At 38.3% G+C, this 12,047-nt stretch overlaps 1 protein-coding gene across 1 annotated transcript in view; it reads right to left on the minus strand.

Annotated features, from left to right (window-relative positions):
- Positions 1–12,047, minus strand: part of CUBN (cubilin) — a 149,268-nt gene that overhangs the window by 22,075 nt on the left and 115,146 nt on the right. The window contains exons 55-57 of the mRNA XM_017817059.1: positions 10,920–11,069; positions 4,050–4,250; positions 1,697–1,826 (exon numbers count right to left, since the gene is read on the minus strand). Of these exons, the coding sequence (XP_017672548.1) occupies positions 1,697–1,826; positions 4,050–4,250; positions 10,920–11,069 (481 nt within the window). The remainder of the gene's footprint in view (positions 1–1,696; positions 1,827–4,049; positions 4,251–10,919; positions 11,070–12,047) is intronic.

A 12,047-nucleotide genomic window follows, 5' to 3' on the forward strand; every position in this document is an offset into this window, starting at 1 on the left:
TGTGCCATCAAAATATTTAATATCCAGTGTCTTCTTACTATGATCCTATTTATGTTATGGTCAGCTAACCAGAATGATCCTGCAAATCAGTAGAAGTCAGAACAGTGGTGCTTGGGGGGGAACCACAATCTTAACTCACCTCAACGTTTTAGTTCTTAAAAAGGTGTGAGGTGAACTGAAAGGAAATGGAAACTGAGGATAGATTGAAAGGAGGCATCTTTAGTGCACCACCAACCTCTGACTACAGAAGAATGAGAATTCTCAGATATTGCATTATTTCCCCCAAAAGACAGACCTTTGGGTGCTGCTAAGCCTTCAGTCACCCAAGAAATGCCTGTGCCTTCAGAGAGGCAGGAAAAGAATAGCAAAGCATAAAAGGAATCAGTTCAAAACCAGACTGGAATGCAGGGATCCCATAAGCCTAGTATTTAACTTAGTTCACTCAATTTTCACAAAATCAGAAACATTCTTCCACTTCTAGCACCCCTAGTGAGGCAGATCACAACTGCTTCTCACTAAAAGAAATTACTTACCAGCAAATTCTTGGGATTATGAGTCTGATAATATGCTTACCTAAGGTCTCCCTGAAAGATGCTTTCCATCCCCTGTCTGCTCCATAGAAGTCAGTGCTAAACACCAGGAACAAGTTATTACCGGAGCTCTTAATATTGGGAGGCAGTTCTGAGCCACAGAATTTCCCGAGGAGAGGAGCATGGGTATCTGAGCCATCATATACTGCCACATAATCTTTGTAGCAGGAGGGAGATATTTCAAGCTGGAAGCTGTTGAATCTGCAAAACACAACTGGAGCTTTAGGTATCACATTTTCATTTCTATTCCTGTGTTACATGTGTTTTTAATGCTTGAGGAAAAATCCAAGTACTAGCAATAGCCAAAGCCATACACAGACAAAACTTATCTCTTCAGAAACAAACAAGCAGAACTATTAGCTGCATGGCAAAACACTTCAGCCAACTAGTCTCAAAGAAATTGCGACCCTCACCCACTGGGCCTCTTGCAAGGCAAGCTGTCAGCACACCTCAGCTGTCTGTGAAGCAGCAGGTCTCCTTTGTACAAGATAAAATGCAGACGCAGAGTGCAGACCAGCTGGGTCTTCTGCTAACGCAGAGTGCAGACCAGCTGGGTCTTCTGCTAACTTGGGAACTGTTCTCTTAATTCACAGTCAGCATATATATGATTGAAGAATGTATTAGTTTTTTTAATTTCTCAGTGGCAAGATTTTGTGGCAACCATATCCCTCTCTTAGGCAAGACAGCATGCACTCAGAAGTATACTCTTTTGGGGTGGGTATTATTACTTTGGCTTTAAAGTGAGTACCAGTCTTGAAAAGAATTACTATTTTTCTTGTATAAACTCACAGGAGTCTCAGAAGTCCTCAAAGACTGACAGAATTTAACTAAAAAGCATGAGCTGCATTTTTACTATTTCTTAGTCCTCTTGGTTATCAAAATGGGAACTTAAAACTGTGGTGATATTTTGCACATAACAAGTTGAAGAGAAAGATGTAAGGGAGCCTGAGGTTGATCAAAGTGACTTCAGTAGCCATTTCTCATTTTAATTAAGCTTTGCCATTGGAAAAGGAAAGACAGAGAAAAAATTGTCAATAATTGCTGTCTCTAATGGGAATCAGAGACTTCCCTGTCACTTAATGACAAGCTGAACTTCGATCACATACTTGAGGACCACTACTTTGCCATTTCCAACTGTGATGTAGTATGAGCAGTTCATGTTGTTGTGATAATCAAGAACTGAATGGGCCGGACTGGAGATAACACCAACAGAGCCACTGAAAATGCCACCACAAGCTGTAGGGGAAACAGAAAAAAAAAGTGATTAGTGTCTGAATACTAGCTTCATCCTAATTCTCATATTTCTTGAAGGTGTTTTCCTGTAAGGGAAAAAAAGCCCTTGATAAATTAGGAGCAGTCTTCAGTGTCATGCCTAGAACTGTAGAATGTGAAGATGTCTATCAGGTTTTGCTCTGCAGTGGAAGACTACTCAGCACTGAAGTAACAGGTTGTTAGTACTCCATACCAAATGGCAATGGCTCTGTGTCTGTGCAGTAAAAGACTGAGCCTGATTTCAAGTGTCCTGCAGTAGGACCAGGGAGCAGTGTGATGGGGTGAGTGCCCCATGCAGAAGCATGAGTGAGGTGTGTCTAGAGTAGCTCTTCACCCATTCTAGCTTGCAAAGAGAAACCTGGCTGATATGTGGGCAAAGATATCCCTTCATCCAGGCCCTGGTGGCGTGGAAGCCTCTAAGCAGTCACAATTGGACACACAGCCCTGTCTCTGACTTTTCTGGAATAACTGTATGCAGAACCTCATCGTCTGCCAGCATCTGGCAGGGCTGGGGCATTACTGCAGCATTTGTTCTGCACAGAGAGGCAAAGTCCCCAGGTATCGCTAATCCTGTTTCCCACCTCTCCTTGTGCTGAGACTTGCCAGCAGTGAGGGGTGGCTGAGCTAGAGTATGGAATACTTGCTTTAGTTAAACTTTGCAGCTGTAAATTCAAGGCACTGCTTGGCTTCTCAGAGTTTCATACCATGGATGCAAATGAGGCCAGGATGTGGCTAATGTTTGTTCCCAGCTTCAGTGCTTCAGGGAACAAAAACTATTATAAAACCAACTCTAATCTCCATTGTTAGCCTCAGCCTTTATTTTATAATCTTAACCTTAGCAAAAAAAAAAAAAAGTTTCCCTGCATCCTGTTGATAAATTAGCTCAAAGCCACACACAGTTTTTCATGTTTTAAAGAAGATGCTGTTGCCCAGGCCACCACCTTAACAAAGGCAGTCCCATACAGGGTGGTGTTGGATTCAGAGCCCCTGGCTCCTCAGGCTGGCAGCCTACAGCACTGGCAGATAAAGGACAGGACCTGGGAGGATAAAGAATTAGCATTATTCCACACTAGGAGCAGAGAGCCTTTTTAATTTTTTTTCAGCAAACAATACAACTAGGGGGAAGAGGAATGTTAATTGCCAGGAGCTGCTTTGTATACAACAACAAGCTAATAAGGCTGCAGTCATCTTTCTCAAATGTCAGAAGTCACAAGTCAGATAGCAGCAACTGACTTGAGTGAGTTATGAAGGTCTTTTCCATGACTAACTGCACATTGTCATTTCTCAGTGCCATTCCCTCTGTCTTATCTGTATCAGGCCATTCATTTCATATAAAGAATTTAGCCTTGTGCTTTTTGTTGTGGCTTTGAATATGAGAAATGCATTGAGGGAAATACCAAAGTTACAAACTCACACTTTGCAGTTAAAAATTATGCTTTCAAACATAAAAGTAGTCTCTACCAGTTAAATCTAAAAAATATTAAAATTGGTTTTGAAAATAAAATCAATCTTTTGGGATATTTCTGCAGATGTAAATTCTAAAGTCAGTTGGAAACATTTTTTTTGAAATCACATTTGCTCTTTAAAATAGATCTCACGTGACTGACAAAAATAATTATTTTTGGTAAAAATAACTGTCAAAAATTAAAAATATATCTATATCCCAGTTTTTATTTACATTAATACCTGGCACTGCAAGAGGGTCATCAAATGGAGGAATATAGATGTGTCTATTTCAAGATCATGTTCTGCTTCCTGTATGGTGTAATATAGTTTCAGAATAACTGAGAATAAGACCATTCTCCTCTATGTGACAAAATATTTTAAATTAAATAAGTTAAGTAAACTGGTCACATTTCTCCTTAAACAATGTAAAAACAAACAAACAAAATAACCTGCCAAAAATGGTTGCATTCCTTCTCTACAGCAAAGGAAAAGTGCTTCAGTTCCTGACTTGGTCCTATGTAGAGCCTTGAAATGAGAATTGTGTGTGAGGTAACACATAAGTCAGTGTGTTAACATGCACCAAACAGTTCCATGTCCTCATCCTGAGAGCTGTTCCCCCTGGAGAAGGAAAATGAACTATCTACATCCATCTGAGGTATTCCCAAAATGAGGTGGAACACTGAACCATTATCCAGCTGGAATATTTCTACCATATGAAAACACAGGACAGTGTATACTCACCAAGTGTTCTGTATCTTGCCTGGAATCCAAAGCCTACAATGTGGGAGTCTGTGTAGAAGTTGAGCAGCATAGGTCCAAAGACACTGACTGGGGCAGGGAGCTCATTACCACAGAGCGTGATGAGAGGATGCGCGGCCACGCTCATCCCGCTGAAGATGCTCACTCCATCATAAAGACAAGCTCTGCTCAGGAGTGCTGGGGCTGCATGGACATATAATGCACAAGTGTTAGCAGCGTATTTTACATGTAATTTACTGAGATGCAAGTATATAGACCTCACACAGGATAAGAATTAAATTTTCTATTATTTTCCATTTCAGGGAACTCAGGATCTCATTTGCTTGCTGAGGAAGCAAATGTCAGTTTTTAACATGCAATAAAACTGGGGCAGAAAAAGGCAAAGAGACCTTGTATATAAGACATCAGACTTGTCTCATTCAACACATCCTATGATCTGGAAAAAGCTCCAGGCCCCTTGATTTTGTGGGAGCTCATAGTTGAATAAACACTCTCTGTGAGAAGATGAGAGGACCCAATGAAAGCACGGATCTCCTCTGCAGATAAAAGCAACACACCTTTTGTTACAGGCAACTAACTACCTGGTATTTCTTTCCCCTAATGCAGAACTCAGCACTCAATGCAGGGACTATTAAATCATTAAGAGTGAGATTTTTGGAAAATGAAAAAGTAGGCCATGCAGTAGCCTGTTTCACAGCTCACTTCTTTCTCCCTACGTTCCCTCAAACTTTTGAGTACCTAATCCCATGTTCTTTAACTTGATTCAGAAGACAAAAAAAAAAAGTAAATGTAATCTTGCAATGATTTTCAAAAGCAATCTGTTTGAGGGGGGAAATCAGTGCAGATATTAAACTGAGTGAAAAAAAGCACTAAGAAACACAGAAACAGGGGGTTTGGCATTCTATTATTTTTTTCCCAGTGGTTTCAAATTTCTCCTTTGCACTTAGCTTTCTGGAGGAATGAGCCATTCTCTCTGTCTCCCTGCCCTACCTACTGGACTTTCTAGCCACCTGTTTGCAAACAGATTCAACTGAGGCAAGAGGTCTCAAAAATAGTAAGTTCATATGAATTTTGTGAAGGTCAGTAGCTGAATTAGAGTGCCAGAGGAACGTCCTCAAAGAAGGACAAGTTGTGCTTTCAGTGTAAGGGCTGTGAGTTCAGGCAGAGACCTGCTGAACACCAGCCACCAGCACCCTGGGAGCTCAGAGCCATGGCACCACCTCCCTGCCCAGCTGGAAGCTGTAAGCATGGGGAGAAGTTGGTGGTACCCAAGCTGATAGCACCAAGGGATGTATGGTGGGAGCAAGAACAGAGCCACATGAGTTGTGCAAGAAAGCTGGATTAATTATGTCAGTGAAAAACACAGCACACACCTACTGAAAAATGAGTTTCATTAGCTGTTATGCTTAAAAAAGAACTTAATGTTTTCTTTGCCTTTTTCATCATTTACAAACTTAATGGAAGCTGGGATGTCACACGCTTATTGAGAGTAAGTTATCATGTTTAGTGACCTGTTAGCAATAATGGAACAGTTATTTAAACTGCAAAAGCTTAATAGGGAATTATCTAAATTTAATAGGACTGATACTGAGCCTACTGTCTCAGTGGAGTGATTCCTTCATGTTGTCCAGTCAAAACAAGCTTCTTTCTATTGTAGGAAACAGGATGACTCGAATTGAACAGGATGACAAATAGGAATGGAGTGATAATTCTGTTTCATGAGAACAACAGAGTGATCTCAGCAGTCAGGTGTATTTTAGATCCTCTCTGGAGATTTAATTTTAAAAATTCCTTCTGTCTCAGTGAAGACAACAGGCTTTACAATTATGTCAATATGGAAATATGACATGTTGCTTTTCTGACTCTAATAAGAGTAACTAAGCTGAAAACCAGCCACATTAGATAGCTGATTACACTGTTAGTAAAATAATTAACAAAAAATATTCTTCATGTCCTATCCTGTTATTAGAATACTTGATAATGTAATACAATTAAAAAAACATAATAATTTTAAAATGCAAATGAAAAAAGAAATCAGGATGAATGCAATTTCAGAATGGAAAAGATTTAAGAAATCAACTTAGGTAATTTTCTGTGAAGACTTTGGAGAAAGGCATGAAGTGAAATAAATTTCTCAGCAAAGCAAATGTCCATAATACTCATCATGAGTTGATTTGAACTGCTGCACTGGAAAAAATAAGATGGTTGATGTAGGATTGTAAGCAAAATACTTAATTTCTAGCTTTGAATCCTCATTGTTTGGGCCAATATCAGTTATGACTCATAACTGACTGGCAAGACTGATAATTGTTTGATCTCTATCCTGTAGCTCATTCTCATGTTTACACTTTCCTTAATTTCTCACCATATTAAATGCATTATTCCATAAATAATCCTCAGCCTCAGATTCTCCTCATATCATACTTTCAGCCCCTACACATATTCAGTACATCATCAGCAATTCTTCTCTATGGCTTATTTTTGCTAATTATGTAATCTTAGATCTTTTCTAGACCAATTTCCGTCCCTTACACTACAATGGAACAGCTTTCACGAGTCTCCAGAGATGTGTTCTTAGCCAGATGTAAGACCCATATCCTCTTTGAGCTGACAACCACTTTTCACATAACCAGCACTGTTTTTCTTCATAAAACTTTGTCTCCTAAGAGCTTTTGCTCATCCTTCTAGTATTACTATATCTTCTCTTCTGATTCATCCATGAGGATTCAATGAGATAACTTCTTTCTGGTCTTTCTCTCTTTATCTGCACATTAGCTCTGTATAATCTCATTTGCAAGGACAGATGCAACTACTATCTCTGTGCTGATGACCCCATAAGTTTCCAGTTACTATCTTTCAGATAAATGCCTGTCCTTCCACATAGCTATGACTTTCATCTGAGAAACAGTGATTTTTCCAACATGGATACTGTACCATTCAGTCCTCTAGCCTTGACAATATTTCTTCCAAACACTTCTGGAGAGATCATTTATTTGGCCTGACATTTTGAACATATCCCCGTTTCTTTGAATTGCTGCATGCATTTGCTTTCAAGGCCTTTTTTATCTATCTGCACTCCATTTATCATCTCTTGGTACCATTCAGTATGGATACATTGACTCCTGCCTCCAAAGTTCACATGATAAGAGCTTCAGTTGTCCTTACATTACATTTTGAAATATGCCTTTGGGTAGTCTCCTTTCCATTTAGCAGAAATTTCTGTCCAGTCTCATTATTCTTCATAAAATAATTTATTTGATATGATGCCTGCACAAAAACCTTGACCAAATTTGGGCCCCTAACTATCTAATCACTAATATCAATTTCCTCTTTCCATCTCCTTGTCTATAGCCCTAGATTCTGTTTCATTTAGTTTTGAGGTAGAACCTGTCTTTCTGTTTAAAGCTTAGAAAACTTAAAACAGTAAGATTTTGTTTCACAACTCTGGCTGCTGATATAAATGGCAATACAATTAGTAATTACTAAAAGTAGAAGAAGTATTATGCAGAAATATACCCTGTGCAAGGTGTTAACCAGCTTCATAGCACAAGATATTGTTTTGAAAGCAAGGAATTACAAATCTTTCTCATATATATCCTCTTTCAAAATAAGCTATTGCAAAACTTGTCTGTTTTCTGAATTGCCTAGTAACAACTGAGAAAGCAGATAGAGCAGACTCCAAAATAAAGCTGTGACTCTATCCTAGATTGCAAAATTACAGATGCATGTTTAAAAAGAAAAAGAGAAATAAACAAGTTATTAAAACATGTTTCAGGTCAAACATTTTTCAGTATCAACACAAAGCAGTAGTTTTGAAGGCAGAATGTATAAATACTACAGAATTCTAAGCAGATATTGCAGGAAGCCTATGTCCCTTTTCCCTATTTTTCCACTCTTTGGGACTCAGGCTTTATTGGATATTATACTTGAAGAGTATAACAGCCTTTTAATAATACACTCCTATAGCTGTCCTAGAGGTGCATTTGTAGGGATGTTAATCTGAATAAAGCTTATGTACGCAAAACTGTATGTGGTTAAATATTTCTTAGATAATAAGTCTATTAAGGTAGATAAATAAGGGTTTTTTTTACTAATTCTAATGTTTGATTTGTATAGACCTTTGATCCAAGGAGGGAGTACATATGGAAGATGACACTTATCACTGTAACAGATGTAGGGCTGAGAAAACAAACCCACACCTATTTGTTTGGTTCTTCATAAAATAACCAAGCACAACAATGCAGGTGGTACTACAAGAAGCAAGTGGCAACTTACACAATTTCATGAAATTGGAAAATCAAGAGAGTTCTGTGCCTATATTCAGTTTGGCACAGGAAGAGACATTCTTAAGGTTGCAAGGAAATCACAGAGACTAAGCCAAACTCCATTCATCAGGTTAATCTTGCCTACGTTTTCCTTCCTAAATCTCAGGTATCTTGTGTAAGCTATTACCTATGGCTTCCTGTAATAGTCAACGGGTAAAGAGAGTGAGAGAGGCCTCCAGAAGGCAATTCACTCCATCTGCATAACACATTTGGTTCTGAGTTTAGAGTACTTTTACACTTCATTATAGGAGGAGATAAATCTAGATGATTATCTAAATTAGATGTCTATTTTCAGGGGCTCTAAGTGAGATAAAAATTTTTCTACCTACCGGGAAGCAGACAATTTAGATTAAATTTTGATCACAAAATAAACAAATGCAGTTTCCTCCAGTTCTCTATTGCTCTGTTACTTGCTATATTTAGTCCTTAATACATATTTAATATTTAGTACATGTATGTCATGTTCATTTAGTTCCAGATACTGACACTGTATCGTGGCTGTGAGTTAACTGCCTCATTTGGAGTAGTTCTTTACAATCAGAACAGGCGTCCTATCATAACTGAAAATGTAACTACTCTACAGCAGAGATCTGTGACTAACCCATGAAGTCAATTAATTTTGTAGCAGTTTGTCACTGCACTATAGGCAATTACCTTATGCCTTCTAATATTCTGGAAAAGATATCTCAACCAGTTAAAGTCAATGACATATGTATGCCTTACAGGCCTTATTTTAGACACTTCATCTCTTTACTAAAAAACCACGGGGAAAAAAACCAATAAATTTATTTTGAGAGGTCAAATAGGTAGTAAATTATGTTAATTGGACATGTAGCTAAACTTTAAAACCTAATCCAGAACATCTGTATTAACATGGTTTAAATTTTAAAGGCCACACTCAGCAACAATCTAAGCAGGTGCATTGCTTACTTGCACATGGAATAGTTAGAAATGTTTTTAGCAGATGCTGCTGAACGTTGTCCTACCCTTGCAAAAGAACTAAGAGAATTCACACTGGAAACCCTTAGGCACATGTGCTAAATATATTCAGTGAAACTGCTGTAAAAGTTTTCACTTCTACAACGATAGCTTGCAAGGAGGTGGTTTTAATTTTCTTTGCAATTTAAACACAGGCAGTTTTTCTTTACTACAGAGTTGTATTTTAAGACTTTGTGAAAAACATTAGTAATCAACTGCTGGAGGCTGTCATTTGCTAAGCAGATGTCCTTAAGCTCATATCCACAGTTCTTTCACATGACTCAGGACTTTTAGTTGGTGTAGCCTAAGGAACAAATTGCCCTGCAAGAAGTGCAATATTTTTAGTATTTGTTTAGGTGTATGTTTGTTATTGTATCTGTATCACTTACCTCTTTGCTTTAATCTTCTTGATAATAAACACTTGAATCAATTTACAAATTAACCGAAGGAACAGACAGAATACACATCAGTAATGTACTCATAGAGTTGTCAAAGTTGGCACAATCTGATGCAGTCTAATGCTTAGTGTGTCTGATAGATAATGATGTATTCTACGTGAAGAAATTCGCTAATTTCTGTGATTTACATTTCATTAAAAAATTAACTCTTAAAGCAGTGGTTTGTATTAGGGGATGAAAAAAATACTTCAGATGAAATCACAGTCAAATCCAACCTTTGTCTCAGACCTAAATTACATTTGGACCAGAATATTTTTGAATTCAAAATAGTTTGGAAATTTAAAAACCAAAATAAAAGACTATTTTCTGACTTTATTGTTTGGTCTGAAGAAAAATTCAAATCACACAACCCATCTTAGTAACAAATTAGTCAAAAATCTCTTTGTGTAGGTAATTTCAAGAGAACCAGAGGGCCTCAAAATATATGATGTCACCCAAGTAGTTTGGACATATTGATTCCTCTATGTTATCATGGCATCTCCACTCATAAAATTTTGATCCTATCAGAATTGAGAATGTTTCACCACTGTAACCAATGGGATTAGGACATTAAACTTGTTATTGCTTGGCTAAATGCTGCCAGGTTTGATAATTGCAGGAGGGCCTTTTGTCCATGGGTAACAACTTTTATACATTTTCCATTGCTGTAGTCTTTCAGCTAGTTTCACAATTCTGTGTTCTCACATTCTTGTTAAACACCCAAGTATATTTATATCTGTTTTACCGGTTAAGGAACAGAAGCATTGGAAAGCAAAACAGCTGGCCTAAGACCAAAAAGATTGTAAGACTGAATGGTAAAAAAAGGCAGGAACAGAGAGCTGGATTAGCCGTAGTCACTCTTATACTCCAAGAACGTGGCAAATTCCCACCTTCATTGCTGATAAGTATTCAACAGGTGAGATCTATCTTCACTCTTCTAGAAGCCTTCAGTGACCTGAACCCTGGAAACTATAAGTGTTTGTCTGTAAAAGATTTTCAGAATGGACTAGCAAATCAAACCATCTATGATTTTCCACAATAAAAGACTTCTGTGTTTTCAAATAAGAAGATACACTTCATAATACATACTGAAATTATGAAGAACAAGTTACCTTCCAAGTGAAAAGTTTCAAATTCTAGGATCACCAGAGACTGTGGTCCCTGATCTATGATATAGTTGCAGTTCAGGTTGTTATCATACTGACGGGGGTAGTTAGGAGAGACAATACGGCCTTCAGGGCTGGTGAAATTTACTCCGCATCCTGCAAACAAATAAATAAGGCACAGTTATAATCCAGATGGTAACATCATCCTTATTTTACAGTAAGAAAAGAAATAACGTACACAAGGACCTCATCTCTCCTTAGGAGGCTGGTAAAAACCCAGGGAGAGTAATATATATCACAATGGTAAAAGCAGGTCTTACACATATACAGAGCAGTGTTTTTGACAAACATGGGGCAAGGCCCTGTGTCACACTAGAGTGTCACACTCTTAGGTAAGACCAGGCCATAGGTACTCAGCCCACTGACCAGAAGGAAAATGCTGTTCTTATGGGCATGGAGCCTGCACAATTCAAAATCCCTTAGTACATACAAAGGTACCTGAATTGGAAGGAGGGTTATTGGGACACAGCAGCAGTTCAGTCTCTTTTGAAAATGCGACTGACATCCAGGAGGATGCAGTCTGCTCTAGGGCCATCTCTGGGTTGCTTTGCTATATGTAGAGGCAGGAAAGGTTTGCCACCCAGAATTTTTCAGGCACACAGAACTGTTCATTTTCATGGAGCTCCTTCTGTTCCTAATGACTCGCGTGGCCTTTTTTTCTTATTTTCAGTCAAAGCTTTAAAAGAATGCAGTGCACGGTGAAATGCTGGCAGAAGATTAGGAACAGGCATATGAAGCCTGTGACTGTCTCCACTAAGAGGTTGTTAGTTGTTACTGACAACATTAGTGCAAACATTATAAAAACAAAAGCAGTTTCAGTTCAGAATTCTGAATAATTCAATATTGTCTTCATCTAAGCACTTGATTTCTCACTGTTTTAATCTGAATCCTGTGAAGGAAAAGTGGTTTCCTTTGGCAGCATCCTACAAAAAAAACCCCAAACAACCTATGGCAGCTGAGAACTACCTCCTCCACTTTTGGTTGGTTTGACTGTCACAAAGCACATGCCATGCTTAAAGAAATGGACAGGCCAACCCAAGAAATGCCACTTGAGCTACATGAAACGTAAATACA

The sequence above is a fragment of the Lepidothrix coronata genome, unplaced genomic scaffold (assembly GCF_001604755.1).
Source record: "Lepidothrix coronata isolate B3197 unplaced genomic scaffold, Lepidothrix_coronata-1.0 Scaffold59, whole genome shotgun sequence".
In the NCBI taxonomy this organism is placed as follows: domain Eukaryota; kingdom Metazoa; phylum Chordata; class Aves; order Passeriformes; family Pipridae; genus Lepidothrix; species Lepidothrix coronata.